The sequence below is a fragment of the Heptranchias perlo genome, chromosome 16, assembly GCF_035084215.1.
Source record: "Heptranchias perlo isolate sHepPer1 chromosome 16, sHepPer1.hap1, whole genome shotgun sequence".
In the NCBI taxonomy this organism is placed as follows: domain Eukaryota; kingdom Metazoa; phylum Chordata; class Chondrichthyes; order Hexanchiformes; family Hexanchidae; genus Heptranchias; species Heptranchias perlo.
In genome coordinates this window covers 16,219,284-16,234,545 of record NC_090340.1, presented here as the reverse complement: position 1 = coordinate 16,234,545, position 15,262 = coordinate 16,219,284, and the positions used below count along the sequence as shown (strand labels likewise).

The 15,262-nt window shown below is 44.5% G+C and overlaps 2 protein-coding genes across 4 annotated transcripts in view; one reads left to right on the top strand and one right to left on the bottom strand.

Annotated features, from left to right (window-relative positions):
* Positions 1–1,170, bottom strand: part of cfap263 (cilia and flagella associated protein 263) — a 32,233-nt gene extending 31,063 nt beyond the window's left edge. For both annotated transcript variants that reach the window (XM_067997420.1, XM_067997421.1), the window contains exon 1: positions 1,056–1,170. In XM_067997420.1, the coding sequence (XP_067853521.1) occupies positions 1,056–1,165 (110 nt within the window). In that variant the 5' untranslated portion in view covers positions 1,166–1,170. The remainder of the gene's footprint in view (positions 1–1,055) is intronic.
* Positions 1,171–9,947: 8,777 nt separating this feature from the next.
* Positions 9,948–15,262, top strand: part of LOC137333509 (casein kinase II subunit alpha') — a 37,538-nt gene continuing 32,223 nt past the window's right edge. For both annotated transcript variants that reach the window (XM_067997690.1, XM_067997689.1), the window contains exon 1: positions 9,948–10,535. In XM_067997690.1, coding sequence (XP_067853791.1) covers positions 10,432–10,535 — 104 coding nt within the window. In that variant the 5' untranslated portion in view covers positions 9,948–10,431. The remainder of the gene's footprint in view (positions 10,536–15,262) is intronic.

The following is a 15,262-nucleotide window of genomic DNA, read 5'->3' as shown; positions in this document are numbered from 1 at the left end:
AGTGAGCAGGGTGGCTCTGCTTTCCACTTGAGGATACCCACTCCTAAGGAATATTAGGAACAGGAGTAGGCCATTCAACTCCTGGACCCTGCTCTACCATTCAATTAGATCATGGGTGATCTGCACCTCAACTCCATTTACCTGCCTCTGCTCCATATCCATTGATACCCTTACCTATCAAAAATCTATCTCAGTCTTGAAAGCTTCCATTGTCCTAGCATCCACAGCCTTTTGAGGGATGATTTTCAGATTTTCACTACCCTTCCTGTGAAAAAGAGCCCAAGTTCTCGTCTGTTTTTCTGTTCTTCCGTGTCCTGGCCAATACTGCTCCATCAAAAACTAATTAACTGGCCACCCATTTCATTGCTGCTTGTGGGATCTTGAAAAATGGCTGCCACATTTGCCCACATAAATACAGTCACTACACTTTGAAGTAGTGCATTGTGTTGGAGGTGCTTTAAGGCTGAAAAGACACTATATATATGGAACAGTTTCTCTCCTACCTTCTTCATCCTTGATGTGGAGATGCCGGTGATGGACTGGGGTTGACAATTGTAAACAATTTTACAACACCAAGTTTTAGTCCAACAAATTTATTTTAAATTCCACAAGCTTTCGGAGGCTTCCTCCTTCGTCAGGTGAACGGTGTGGACACGTCAGGTGAAGGAGGAAGCCTCCGAAAGCTTGTGGAATTTAAAATAAATTTGTTGGACTATAACTTGGTGTTGTAAAATTGTTTACAATTCTTCATCCTTGGTAGTGCCTTACCCTTCCACATGGGATTCTCAGTAGAAAAAAAAAAGAGAAATGTTATAGTTCTTCAAATAATTACCCCCCTCCCCCAATAAAAAAAATAGAAAAAAGTTTCCCAAAAAGTCCACTGCAATGGTGAGGGATCGACCGGCAATGGTCAAAGGACGCCACTAGGGCGGCGCCAGAACAGCGCCTCGGCCCCAGCTCCACCTCAACGTCAGCGACCGCTCAGTTCTTTTAACGTTATTGGATTGTCTTTAGCTGTTTTTTTTTTGGGCCGTCCCGGGACAGTGTGCTGGTACCTGATTTCATCCAGTAAATTCAGGAGCTGATCATCGTTCAGGTCCTCGATATGTTCGTCCCGGTGAAAGTCTACACTTATAACGCTCTCCGTTTCCAATGTGTCCGCCATCTTCCTCCGGCGGCGGAAAATGTTTTCACCCGTTTCCGTAGAAACCGCGAGCGTGCGTCGCGCGCAGGCGCAAACCATTCCAAATCCCGCGCAGGGCGTCGAGCGCGTGGCCGTTGCCTGGTGACGGGGGGGTGGGGTGCAGTTCACTGAGGGAGTTGCGTGCACTGGATCTCCTGCAGGCAAACCTTTCAGTGAGGAATCTGGATTGCCCATCAACGCAGATTCACCAGATTAGCAAGAGAAATGAACACGGGATTAAGTCTGGAAATGTCTCATATCCCTCACTATATTTTAAAATGTTGCAAATTCCACACTATTTTTGATTGTAGGTCAAGCCAGTGATTAAGAACATAAGAAATAGGGGCAGGAGTGGGCCATTCGGCCCCTCGAGCCTGCTCCGCCATTCAATCTGATGCTAACCTCAAATCTAAATTCATGTCCAATTTCCTGCCCGCTCCCCGTAACCCCTAATTCCCTTCACTTCTAGGAAACTGTCTATTTCTGTTTTAAATTTATTCAATGATGTAGCTTCCACAGCTTCCTGGGGCAGCAAATTCCACAGACCTACTACCCTCTGAGTGAAGAAGTTTCCCCTCATCTCAGTTTTGAAGGAGCAGCCCCTTATTCTAAGATTATGCCCCCTCGTTCTAGTTTCACCCATCCTTGGGAACATCCTCACAGCATCCACCCAATCAAGCCCCTTCACAATCTTATATGTTTCAATAAGATCGCCTCTCATTCTTCTGAACTCCAATGAGTAGAGTCCCAATCTACTCAACCTCTCATATGTCTGCCCCCTCATCCCCGGGATTAACCGATTGATTGTAATTTTACGATTTTATATATAGATACATAGAGACTCGGTTCATTGCAGATTAAATTCCTCTGATCTAGCACAGATGGCCTAAAACCTGTGACATATCGGGGACAATATCATCATGAATCAACTGAATAGAACAGATTGGATTCTAATGTTGTCCATTGTATCCAAGCAAACAATGCTTGTATATAGCAATGACAAATCAAAACAACAAACTTACATTTATATAGTGCCTTTAATGTTGAAAAACATCTCAAAGCACTTTGCAGATGAGTGAAAGGCATGGTCCATTGGATAGGTTTTGAGAAGGTGGTTAAAAGTGGTGGAGAGGCTTTGTAAAGGAGATCTAGAGAGTAGGACCGAGAGAGCTAAAAGCTCTGCCACAGAGGGAGAGGAAGATGCACCGGGGCCAGAGGTAGAGGAACAAAGGGCTCAGGATGGGGCATAAGGGGAGAATGGTAGGGAAGGGTATGGATAGATTTGTAGATGAGGACAGGAATTTGTGTTGGGGGTAGGGAGCCAATGTAGATCAGTGAAGATTGGTGGGATGGGTTAGTGGAACTTAGAGCAAATCAGGCTTCAGGCATTAGAATTTTGGATGAGTTGGAGTTTATGGAGGGTCGAACTTGAGAGGCCGACATGGAAGAATCTAGAGAAGTCAAGTGGCAAACGTATGCATAGTGGTATCAGCCTTGGCTCAATAGTACCACTTTCACCTCTGAGTCAGAAGCTCATGGGTTCAAGGCCCACTCCAGAGAAATCAGCACATAACATCTCAGTGCAGTACTGAGGGAGTGCTGCTCTGTTGGAGGTGCTGTCTTTCAGATGAGGTATTAAACATGTTCAAAAGTAATTAATTGGCAGTGAAGTGTTTTGGGACATCCTGAGGTTGCTAAGGGTGTTATATAATCTTTACTGATTTCAGCTGTAGTGGGAGTGAGGTGAGGCAGAGGTGGACAATATGGAGCAAAGGAAGGAAAGTAGCGTTGAGGTGCAGATCAGCTGCGATCTAATTGAATGGTGGAGCAGGCCTGAGGGGCTGAATGGCCTACTCCTGTTCCTATGTTGCAGAGACGCAAGTAAGTAAGCGATCTTAGTAGTGGCCAGGATTTGGGGCTTGAAACTCACTCAGTTCTGGGCTTGAGCAGGCCACTGAGGTTGCAAACGGTCTCACACAGCCTTAGCGAGTAGTTGGAGGTGGAGTCAATGATAAGGGTACTGAATTCAATGGTGGAGCTGAAAATTATAGCTTCTGTCTTTCCAATGTTCAATTGGAGGAAATTCTGCCACATCCATGACTTTTTGTCAGACAGGCAGTCTGACAACATTGCAGTGTTGTGAAGTTGAGGAAATGATGGCGATTCAGAGATGGGTGCCATCAGCATACATGGAAAAAGACCCCATGCCTATAGATGATGTTAGCAAGGGGCAACATGCAAATGAGGGAAAGGCAGGCCAAAGATGGTGCCTTGGGATAGACCAGCGATGACTGTGTAGGGGTAGGAGAAGAAGCCATTTCTGGAGATGTGCTGGCTGCAGTGGAACCATGCAAGGGCAGACCCATGGAAGTAGACCACAAGTTGGAGGAAGATAGCATGATCGACTGTGTTGAGCATGGTGGAGAGGACAGAAAGGGATAATGCACTGTGGTCACAGTCTTTAGTGACTTTGACTAGGGTGGTCTCACAGTGCTGTGGGTGGGACAGGAACCAGATTGGACGGATTCAAATAAAGTTGTGGGAGAGGTTAGCATGAAGTTGGGAGGTAACAACATGTTCAAGGATCTTGCGAGGAAAGAGAAGTTAGAGATGGGGTGATAGGTGGTGAAGATGGAAGGGTTGAGGCTGGGCTTTTTCATGGGGAGGTGATGAAAGGGGTTTTGAAAGGGATGGAGATGGTGCCTGTGTAGAGGGAAGCATTTATGATGTTGGTGGGCTTGGGGGCAAGGAGAGGTAGTTGACCAGTCTGGAGTTAGTTGGAGAGGAAACTGAGAGAGCAGGAGGTGGGTTTCACGGATGAGGGTTGTTTAGAGAGGCCTGAGGATGGATGGAGAGAAACTATAGAGCGATAAGGGGTCAGAATGTAATGAAAGAGGGCCTGTGAGGGTTTTGGTCACAGGGTAGAAAGGAAGGAGAAGGTGGAGGCTTAGTAGCTGCATGAATGGTCTCAATTTGGAGACAAAAAGGTCCATAAGGTCTTTGCGCTTTATGTTAGAGGTGAGGGTAGAAGAAGCAGGAAAGAGACTAGAAGAAGCAGTTTGTCATTGAGAAGAGGAGTCTGGCATTATCCCATATTTCCAAAATGATCCTGGAATAGTAGAAAGTCAGTCTTGGAGAGGGAGCCTTGCACTTGCACTCTACTCATTTATTTTTCAGTAATTATTGCCACTCATTATTTCCTATATATACACACACACATATAATGTATCACTATTGCATGCTAAACACAAAACTTTTGTATATAATAGATGATCATCATTGGCAGCGCTCAGGGTGAGTCAGAGAATATGTTGTACAATCTTATGTTACATACAATATAATATGAAGGCCATTGATTTAAGGTAGCTGAATAAGTCAAATTGTGTTTTTATTATTAAGTATTATGGGAGTGTTAGTGACACTTTTAGGGCTTGAATTCCATAATTACGTACATATTCATACATAATATGTTGTTTGATACAAAGATTATTTAGTTTAATGGAGAATGTTTTACTGTACTGGTATATTTTAGATGTGGGAATAGTAAAAAAGTTAGTTAAAAATAAAGAAATGAATGTAACAAACTAAATGGTGGTTGAAATTGAAATTAATTTCATTAAAAAATAAGATAAATTTGTATATTAAAAGTTTTTTTAAATTTTAATTGTAAAAGTTTGGGAATAAAAGGAATGGGAGTTAAAATAAATTAATAAAGAACTTGCATATAAACAGCGCCTTTCATGACCTCGGGACGTCCCAAAGCACATTACGGCCAATGAAGTACTTTTGTGTGGTCACTGTTGTAGGAAATGCGGCAGCCAACTCCCCTGCTCTTGTTCGAAATAGTGCCATGGGATCTTTTACGTTCACCTGAGAGGGCAAATGTGGCCTTAATTTAACATCTCATATGAAAGATCGCACCTGCGACAGTGCAGCACTCCCTCAGTACTGCATTGGAGTGTCAGCCTGGATTTTGTGCTCAAACCTCTGGAGTGGAGCTTGAACACAAAACCTTCTGACTCAGGTGAGAGTGCTACTGCTGCGCCAAGGCTAACATCTTAAAATTAATGTGAAATAATATATTAAAATATGTGTACTGGTATATATATGGTCAATCTTGTAAGTGTGCTACTGGGGTGGTTGTTGACCAGTCATACCTGGTGGGTGGAGAGCTAAGTCCGGGGCTGTGTCTGGCACCTGTGGGTTGAGCAGAAAGATAGATGCGGGATATATGAGACTGGCAAAGTGGTGGACTGGGTCTGGAAGTAACTTGGGGGATAGAGATAGACCACAGTGGAGACTATCAGCCTTCATCCTACCTGAATCCAATCTCCTTCACCCCTGTCTCACCATCTTCAATTCAATCCCATCTCTTTCCCCCATCCCTCGTTCCATCTCCTTCTCTCCCTCTTCCACCTCAGCAAATATGTTAATTGTATCATGTGATTTATATCAATTAGTATTAATTGTATTCAGATGGTGCTTTTCAATTGGGGACTCTCTTGTATCCATTTATAGGAGGGTGGGTAATGTGGATCTCTGTGAATAAAGGCTTGGAAGCAATGGAAGACCAGGCTCTGGTATTCCATCCTTCACCACCTGGCCATCCAATATAACAAAATATACTGTTAGTGCAGTGCTTTTAATTATAGAAAAATGATAATCGAAAAGGTTAATATTGAACTAACTGGTCATGGAAATAACAGACTTTCTAAGATAAACAGTAAACCAGAAGGGAACTGGGAGAAGAAAGGACCTGATAACGATCTACAAGGGATGCCTGTGCAAAGAGATAGTGACTGGGATGACACCAACCATGAGTGATTAATGAATAATTTTAGGGACTAGTGTAACAAACATAGGTAGAGGGATCAATTAACCATGGTATAGAGCGGATGTTTAGATAAATAATCTGTAAAATAAACTGTTTTTGAAAGGTTGCGAGAACAGATAGATCAGGAAGTCTTGTTTATGGAATGTACTCAACTAAGACTGTTTACGTAAATAAGCTATTCTTGAAAGAATCCAAGAACAGATAAATCATGAAGTCTTATCTGTGAAATACACCTTTCAAGTAGGCAAACTGAGGTGTATAAGAAGAGTTTTTTTTTTCCAGAGTTAGTTGGGAGAACTCAAAAGGGAGAGAGGCCCGAAGCTACTCCAGTATACGGTATAGATTGATCACCTGTATATGAATAAAGTCTGTCCAGTAAGTGCCTCATACTTACTCAAAACCTGTTGTGGTGAACCTTAGAAGGAAGGAGGTCAACAGAAACCAGCAAGACAAGGGGAGGGGGAGTGGCAGTGATGGGGTACATGAGAGTGCTACCACTGAGCCAAAGCTAACACCTTGACAATAAGAGCACAAAACAAAAGCTGCAACAAGTCTGTGATCAGAACACTGTCGTTTTTTTTCTCATTCTCCATCTCTCTCTCTCTCTCTTTCACACACACAACCACTCTTTAAAAAAACACACTCAGTATAAACTTTACCTCAGAGAAGCTTATGAAATTTGTCCTCTTGTTTTTTAGAATTATTTAAAGAAAATCTACTGAGCAGAAAGTGCTAGGACAGCTGACTGAACGGTACTGTGTGTCCTGGGAAACCAGTTACACTGCATGTATTCAGACTGCACAATCCAAATTCAGCTCACAGTTGCACTGCTTTGGACAAAAATATCGGGTCTAGGCTCAGGCTTCGGGGAGGGACTGAGGCCTTCAAGTAAAAACTTTAATGAAAGCATGAAAATACATAAAAGATTGATTCAATTGATGAATTCACAAATTCAATCATGTTATTGTGAGATATGTCATTTTTTATATAGGATATTAGAAAGTTTGAGTGTTTTTGGGAACCCAGTGGCCAAATTGCACAATCTCAGGGTAATATATTCGAATTATAAAATTGCAGCTATTCTGTGACACACAGTATACCTTCACATTTCGCAGGAACAGGTGCTGCAGGTACTTATAATGAGTTTTCACTGAAGCGCATACCGCACGCACCAAATTTAATATATAAAAGTTACTTGTTGATATTTATATGGACCTCCAGAAGATATTCAACAAAGTTCCACATAAGAGTCTGTAAACAAAAAATTAGAGCACATGGAAATGGAGGCAACCTATTGGCTTGGATAGGGAATTGGTTAGGAGATACTAGACAGGGAGTAAGGAAAATTGGAAAATATCAAATTGGCAGAATGTGACTAGTGGTGTCCCCCAGGGATCGATACTGGGGCCACAGCTTTTCACTATATTTATAATTAACTTGGATGAAGGAATCGAGAGCCGTATATCTAAGTTTGCTGATGACATTAAGTTAGCTGGCACAGTAAATAGTGTAGATGGGAGCAGAAAGTTGCAAAGGGACATTGATAGATTAAGTGAGTGAACAAAACTGTGGCAGATGGAATTCGATGTGGGGAAGTGTGAGGTCATCCACTTTGGAGCTAAGAAAAATAGATCATTGTATTTTCTAAATGGTGAGAAGCTAGGAACTGAGGATGAGCAGAGAGGTTTAGGGGTCCAAGTACAGAAATAACTAAAAGCTAGTGCTCAGGTACAAAAAAATAATTTAAAAGGCTAAAGGCATGTTGGCCTTTATCTCAAGAGGGCTGGAATACAAAGAGATGGATGTTATGTTACAGCTGTACAGAGCTCTGATTAGACCCCCATCTGGAGTACTGCATTCAGTTCTGGGCACTGCATCTCAGGAAGGCTATATTGGCCTTGGAGGGAGTGCAGCGCAGATTCACCAGAATGATACTGGGGCTAAAAGGGTTAAGTTATGAGGACAGGTTACATAAACTAGGCTTGTATTCTGTTGAATATAGAAGGGGTGATCTAACTGAGTATTTAAGAAGATTAAAAGATTTCATAGGGTAGATAGAGAGAAACTATTTCCTCTGGTGGGGGAGTCCAGAACAAGGTGGCATTACCTTAAAAATTAGAGCTAGGCCTTTCAGGGGTGATGACAGAAAGCACTTCTTCACACAAAGGGTAGTGGAAATCTGGAACACTCTTCCCCCAAAAAGCTGTTGAGGCTGGGGGTCAATTGAAAATGTCAAAACTGAGATTGATAGATTTTTGTTAAGGGTATTAAAGGGTTACAGAACCAAAGCGGGTAGATGGAGTTAAGATACAGATCAGCCATGATCTAATTGAATGGCGGAACGGGCTCGAAGGGCTGAATGGCCTACTCCTGTTCCTATGTTCCTATGTTGATCTCCTGTGGTGTTGCACATGGGGAATCAACACCAAGTGTAGGCTTCAAGTGAATCTGGATTAGAAGTTGGGCATGCAGATGTAATTCAGTCCCTATTTTAATGTCACACTTTCTGTCTTTATCTTAATATTTCCATTATAAATTCTTATGTCCACATTTATAATGGAAACTGCCTATGTAAACTTGCCATATTGTAATTACACCTCCCACCAGTGATGGTGCTGCAGCATCTCCATGGGGATTGGTATAATTACAGCTTGACAAAGTTTACATAGGCAGTTTCCATTGGAAATGTGGACATAGAAATTTTGAATTAAATAGTTGGTAGGAAGTACATGCAGTATAACGATAACAACTTGCATTTATATAGTGCCTTTAACGTAGTAAAGCATCCCAAAGCGCTTCACAGGAGCATAATCATACAAAATTTGACACTGAGCCACATAAGGAGACATTAAGACAGTGATCAAAAGCTTGATTTTAGAGGTAGGTTTTAAGGAGCGAGGTAGAGAGGCAGAGAGGTTTAGGGAGGGATTTCCAGAGCTTAGGGCCTAGGCAGCTGAAGGCACGGCCGCCAATGGTGGGATGAAGGAAATCGGGAATGTGCGAGAGGCTAGGATTGGAAGAGCATGGAGATCTCCGGGGGGTCATAGGGCTGGAGAAGGTTACAGAGATAGGGAGAGGCGAGGCCATGGAGGGATTTGAAAAACAAAGATGATAATTTTAAATTTGAGGCATTGCCGGACTGGGAGCCAATGTAGGACAGAGAGCACATGGGCGATGGATGAAAGGGACTTGGTGTGAGTTAGGATAGAGGCAGCAGACGTTTAGATGAACTGAAGTTTACGGAGGATGAAAGGTGGGAGGCCAGCCAAGAAAGCATTGGAATAGCTGTGTCTGGTAGTAATAAAGGCATGGATGAGGATTTCAGCAGCCGATGAGATGAAGGTTTCAGCAGCAGATGGCCTGAAGCAGGGGCGGAGACGGGTGATGTTATAAATACAGACATAGATAGATATAGATAGACAGTCCAGGTGCTGCTTGAAGATCAGTGGGCGGGACACATTTTCAAGTACCCGCTAAGGAGTGGCGCAGCAGGAACTTGTCTAGGAGGTATTTAGTGCTGAATAAGAGATGCTGCAGCAAGGGGCTGGCTATTCCAGTGCTGCTTGAGGTATTGTTCCCAGTGTCTGTTGCAATTAATGCTAGGTGGTGCTGTATTAAGAGCCTCCTGGGTTCAATGCAGGAGGTGGCAATGCTGGAGATGGTGCCTGTCGTGTGCCATTAGGGGGCGGTTTTGTTGGAATCTGTCCCAAGTGCCGGGAACTCGAGGTGAAGGGGCGCGGTGTCCTTCAGGCTGAGCGCTAGGGGCCGCTGCCGCTGGAGTCTGCAGCCGGCGTGTCCGAGGTTCAGTGAGGCGCCGCTAGAGGCCGCTGCCGGCGACACTTTATTGAGGTACCGCTAGGTGGCGCTGCCGCGGGAGTCCGCAGCCGGCGTGTCCGAGGTTCAGTTTGGCGCCGTTAGGGGCCGCTGCCGCCGGCGTCCGTCAGCTCCTGCCCTCGGTCTCTTCTCGCTGACAGGCCGGGCTTGTGACCGGTTTCTCGGGGTTGGTTCCGCACCCGGCGGAGCATTTTCTTCCGCTGCGGGCCTCTTTCTGGGAACCCAGCCCCGGTATTGGTGACTTCAGCCCCCCGGCCCGCTCCCTTGTGTGACCCTCCCTCCCCCCACACCCCGCCGCCCGAGGCTCAACTCTCGTTGCCCCGGCCTTTCCCACCCTCCCCGCCCGGGGCCCCGCTCTCGTTGCCCGGGCCTTTTCCCCACCTTCCCCGCCCTGGGGAAGCTCTCACTGGCTCCCCGGACCCCGTTGCTGAACTTATCCCGGGCGGTACTGCGTGGGTTGCGGCCGGGCCTGGCTCCCGATAGTCGGTGTGTCCGGTGGCGGTGCGGCCTCTCTCTCACTCCCGCGGTCTCCCGCCGGGGATTTCGCCCCTTTATCCCAGAGCTGAGCCCTGGCTCTGCCATGCCGGGTCCGGCTACCGGGAGCAGGGCCCGCGTGTACGCCGAGGTAAACAGCCTGAAACCCCGCGAGTACTGGGACTACGAGTCGCACGTTCCTGAATGGGGGTAAGAGACACAAATATATTATAGTAATAAAGTTAATATAGAAATCCATAGGGTGGATAGATAGACATAAATAGGGTGGATTAATAGAGAGATAGTATGGAAATACTATAGGGTGGATATATAGAAATGTGTAGGGTGGACATGTCGAATATATATGGTGTAGATAGAAATGTGTAGGTCGATGCAGAGATACATGTAGAAGTATACACGGAATAATCTGTAGAAGTATATTCTATAGAAATGGGCTCTTGCTGGCTGATTTATGTAAATGTCTAATTGTTGGAGCCTCTTGAGTAATGAACTGCAGATTATTTCTTAATTAACCTGATGGTGTATCCTATCAAGATCTTCAATCCTTTGTTATGAACTGTCCCACACCAGCAGTCCACATCAGTCCATTAGTGCCAGCACTTGTTTTTGCAGTCGTTAATGGTGCAGGAATTGAAGTGAATCAAACGACTACCTTCCTACAGACTTTATCATGTTCTAAAAGGAGACCACTATTTGGGTTACAGACTGTTGCTCAAGCTATTTGGGATGCCATTTGATTTCCTGGATTGGCTATTCGCCTAAATGCTGCCAATGTAAGATTAGAAGCGAGTGGATCCTCTTGGCAGACTCGCCGATGTGAAACCTGAGCCAGAGCACTGTTGATGATTGACCTGCTTGCTTGGCTTATTGAGACCTGGGAGATTAGACCTGTCATTAGGACTGGGATTCTTCCCATGTGCCTCCAGATAATCCTGCAAGCCAATGGTGCAACAAATAGGGTATCCTTAACTGGACAAACAGAAAGTTTACCAGTGCTCTGTGAGATTGAGGCCTTTATGATTAGGCTCTTGTCAACCTCTGCCTAAATACTTGGGCCTAGGTAAGCATGACATGCCTCTACTGGGAGAGGTTATAGACTCCCATGTTGGGTAAATCAAAACTACTTGTGAGAATTTCTAAATAACTTTGGTTTGGAGATTGTTAAGCATGGTGACAGGATTTCCATGCTTTGCAGACATCCAGCTGATCAAAAAGAAATTTTGCTAGCGACCTGATAAAGTTTATTTTTCATTAACACTCACTCTTGTGTGAGGTCACACTTTCTTTTTGTTTTTGTGTAGAACATTTGCTTTAGTGTCAAAATTTTTATAAGAACAAGCTGTTCCCGTCAGGTGATTTAAAAATGTGTGGCATGACTTACTGCCGTAACATTGGGCCAGAATTTACTGTCAAAATAACGGTGAGGCTGATGACGCTCACCGTTATTTATGCGCAAATCGCACAGCAACTTCAGGCAAGGGCAGATGTGCAGTTAAACGCGAAAATCTGGAAGTTGCTGTCCGAGATGTGCCGCTTCGCTGATAGCTTTGGCGATAGCTCCGCCAATAGTGTCTGACTCACCATTGAAATGCATTGAACAATGTTCTTGTACTTGTATGGTAGATACGAGTTAAACTCGCCACAGAAAGTTAGGGCTTGTCCGTTTCAGCCTAAGCACCTTTTTTTAACGGTGCAATATGTCTTAATTTCTGCCAAACAACCCCTCTGGCACTGAATATTAACTTTTACAAGCGTGGAGTCTCATTCCTTCAGCTTTTAAATGTTAGATTTTTAAAAAAATGTAAATTACATTTTTGAAGATGTTTTCTTTCTGTCTCTTTTCTCTCTCTCAATCCAATCTTTCCCTCTCTTTATTTCACTCTCTCTACCTGATTTGACATTGCATTCACTATTCTAACTTACACTTCCTGGTTCAGACTCTGTGCTGTTCAATAACAATTCTTCAGTCTGATTGGTGAAGGAGATTCACAGTTGCTTGTCCTGTTCACACAAGTCCCAGATGCCCTGTAGAGGGCACCGCCCGGTTCCAACTCTCACAGTAACTTGCCGTGCAAAAACTCATGGAAATTAAATGGGCAAGGGCAAGTTTTCATTCGCCGGCTACGGTAAATTCTGGCCCAGTGACAGTCAAGAGAAAAAAAACAGCAATGCTAGGGAAAGACAGGAATTCAAACAAGGTTGAGTACAGGGTCTGACTGCACGACCTAAAAGTATCAAAGGTGTTGCTGGGTTGTATCAGGTGAGGAGTATTTGACATTTGTTTCCCTCCTATTCTAAATTTAAAATCCACAGGCATCCCTTTCCACAGAAGTGAAACGAGGGCCAGTGCTTCTCATATGGTCAAAAAGTGCGCCCAGTTGCAATGAAACATGGCTTGGTTCTAGGTAGCCACAGGCACCTTGGACACAGTAACTGTACGTGCACAGAATACACACCCCTTATCCAGATTGTCTGGCATCAGGGTACGTTGAGATCTACAAACATTAGCCTGACACAGTGACTGAGGGTTGAATATATTGGTGCACATACCTAGAGGGGTCTTGTGTCTGCAAATATCTACTTGGAAAGAGCTGAGTGAGAGGATCCATAAATATTTTGGCAAAACCGCCTCACAGAATGTAGGCAAATGTTGCATAGGTATGAATATCTGAATTTTGAATACCTGTGTCGATACGTAGAGCAGGGAGGCGGGGGCGGGGGGGGGGGGGAGGGAAGAGGAAGAAACTTGAGATAAAATTAAAAATTATAAAAACATCCAAGATCAGGGAGAGGGAACAGGGAAAGAATGGAAGGTTCCACATGCTTATGATACTCAGTTCTACCTTTCCTCTCAGCCCCTCCACTGTTCTGTGTTATTAGACTGTTTCTCCAACATCCAGCCTAGGATGGGTTGTAGTTTCCTCCACATTTGGAAGACCAAAATCTTCATCTCTGGCCCCCAACACGCAGACTGTACCCTCCCCACTTACTCCATAACCCCTCTCTGGCAACTGTCATGGGTTGAACCGGACTGTTCACAACCTCGATTGCCTGATTGACCCCAAGCTGAGTTTCAGATCCCTTGTCCCCCATCACAAACGCTGCCTTCTCCCACCTCTGCACCTACCTTAGCCTATCTACTGCTGAAACCCTCATTCATGCCTTTAGCACCGCCTGACTTGATTATTCCAATGCTCTCCTGGCTGGCCTCCTATCCTCAATGCTCCACAAGCCAGTTCATTCAAAACTGCTGCTCCCATCCTATCCTGCACCAAGTCCTGCTCACCTCTGTCGTTGCTGACTTACTTTGACTCCTGGTCCTGCAATGCTCCTTTTGGTTAAATCCTTCCATGGCCTCACCCCATGTCATTCCTAAACTTTTCCTTCACTTTGGTAGGAAGAATAGAAAAGCAGAATATTTTTTAAAAGGTGAGAGACTATGAAATGTTGTAGTCAGAGGTATTTGGGTGTCCTTGTACACGAATCATGGAAAGTTAACATGCAGGTACAGCAAGCAATTAGGAAGGCAAATGGTATGTTAGCCTTTAATGCAAGGGGGTTGGAGTAAAAGGGTAAGGAGGTCTTGCTGCAATTATATGGGGCTCTAGTGAGACCACACCTGGAGTACTGTGTACAGTTTTGGTCTCCTTACCTAAGGAAGGATATACTTGCCTTAGAGGGGGTGCAACGAAGGTTCACTAGATTGATTCCTGGGATGAGAGGGTTGTCCTATGAGGAGAGATTCAGTAAAATGGGTCTATATTCTCTGGAGTTTAGAAGAATAAGAGGTGATTTTGTTGAAATGTATAAAATTCTTAGAGTGCTTGACAGGGTAGATGCTGAGAGGCTGTTTCCCATGGCTGGAGAATCTAGAGCTAGTGGTCATAGTCTCAAAATTAGAGGTCGGCCATTTAAGACTGAGATGAGGAAAACTTTCTTCACTCATAGGGTTGTGAATCTTTGGAATTCTCTATCCCAGAGGGCTGTGGATGCTCAGTCGTTGAGTATATTCAAGACTGAGATCAATAGATTTTTGGACTCTAGGGGAATCAAGGGACATGGGGATAGGGCAGGAAAATGGAGTTGAGGTAGAAGATCAACCACGCTTTTATTAAATGGAGGAGCAGGCTCGAGGGGCCGTATGGCCTACTCCTGCTCCTATTTCTTATGTTCCCCTGGATAGAGTGTCTTATGTTCTTATACAGTCTACGACTGCTTAGGGAGCCCCTGCTCCACCATTCTTCCCAGTTCCGAAAGATTCAAATTGACACCAATTGGTTACAGTGGCAAGTACTTTATTACAAAGAACAGTTTAATACACTCAGTATTTAAGCAGCAGTTTACAGAATGGAAACTGGAAATATATTACCCACTTTCATTCTGGTAGAGCTCGTGCCTTGGCCTCTTGCCTCTTGTAGTCCTCATGGCCCCCACCCTTTTGGATCCCATGGATCCTGCCTCCTGCAGACTTCTTTCCTCCTTCTGATTACACGGGCGTTGGGCTCCTGCCAGCATGTCCGCCTTGACAGAGCTAGTCTGCTGCTTCTGAGGGATCCTCTACGCTGAACCTTTGTTTGAGCTTTACCTTTATACACTGTTAGCTGAAGATTATGTGGTACACTGACTGAGGCCAGACTTAGTCTCATCTGAAAGATCCCGGCTGACTGCATCGACCTGACATTATCACCTTTCTGAGACAATAGCAAGACACTAACCCTCATCAAAATTGATGAGGAGATTGAGCTGGTAACACTAACGTGTGCTAGACAATGGCAAGACACTCAACCATACCAATTTTGATGACCTCTTATCTTTTTTGGGGAATGCAGCCTGACATTTCCCAGACATGCTAGATTCTTCTAAGTCTCAAACAAAGAGTGAACTGTGGGTTTTAAATACACATCGTCCAAGCTAAC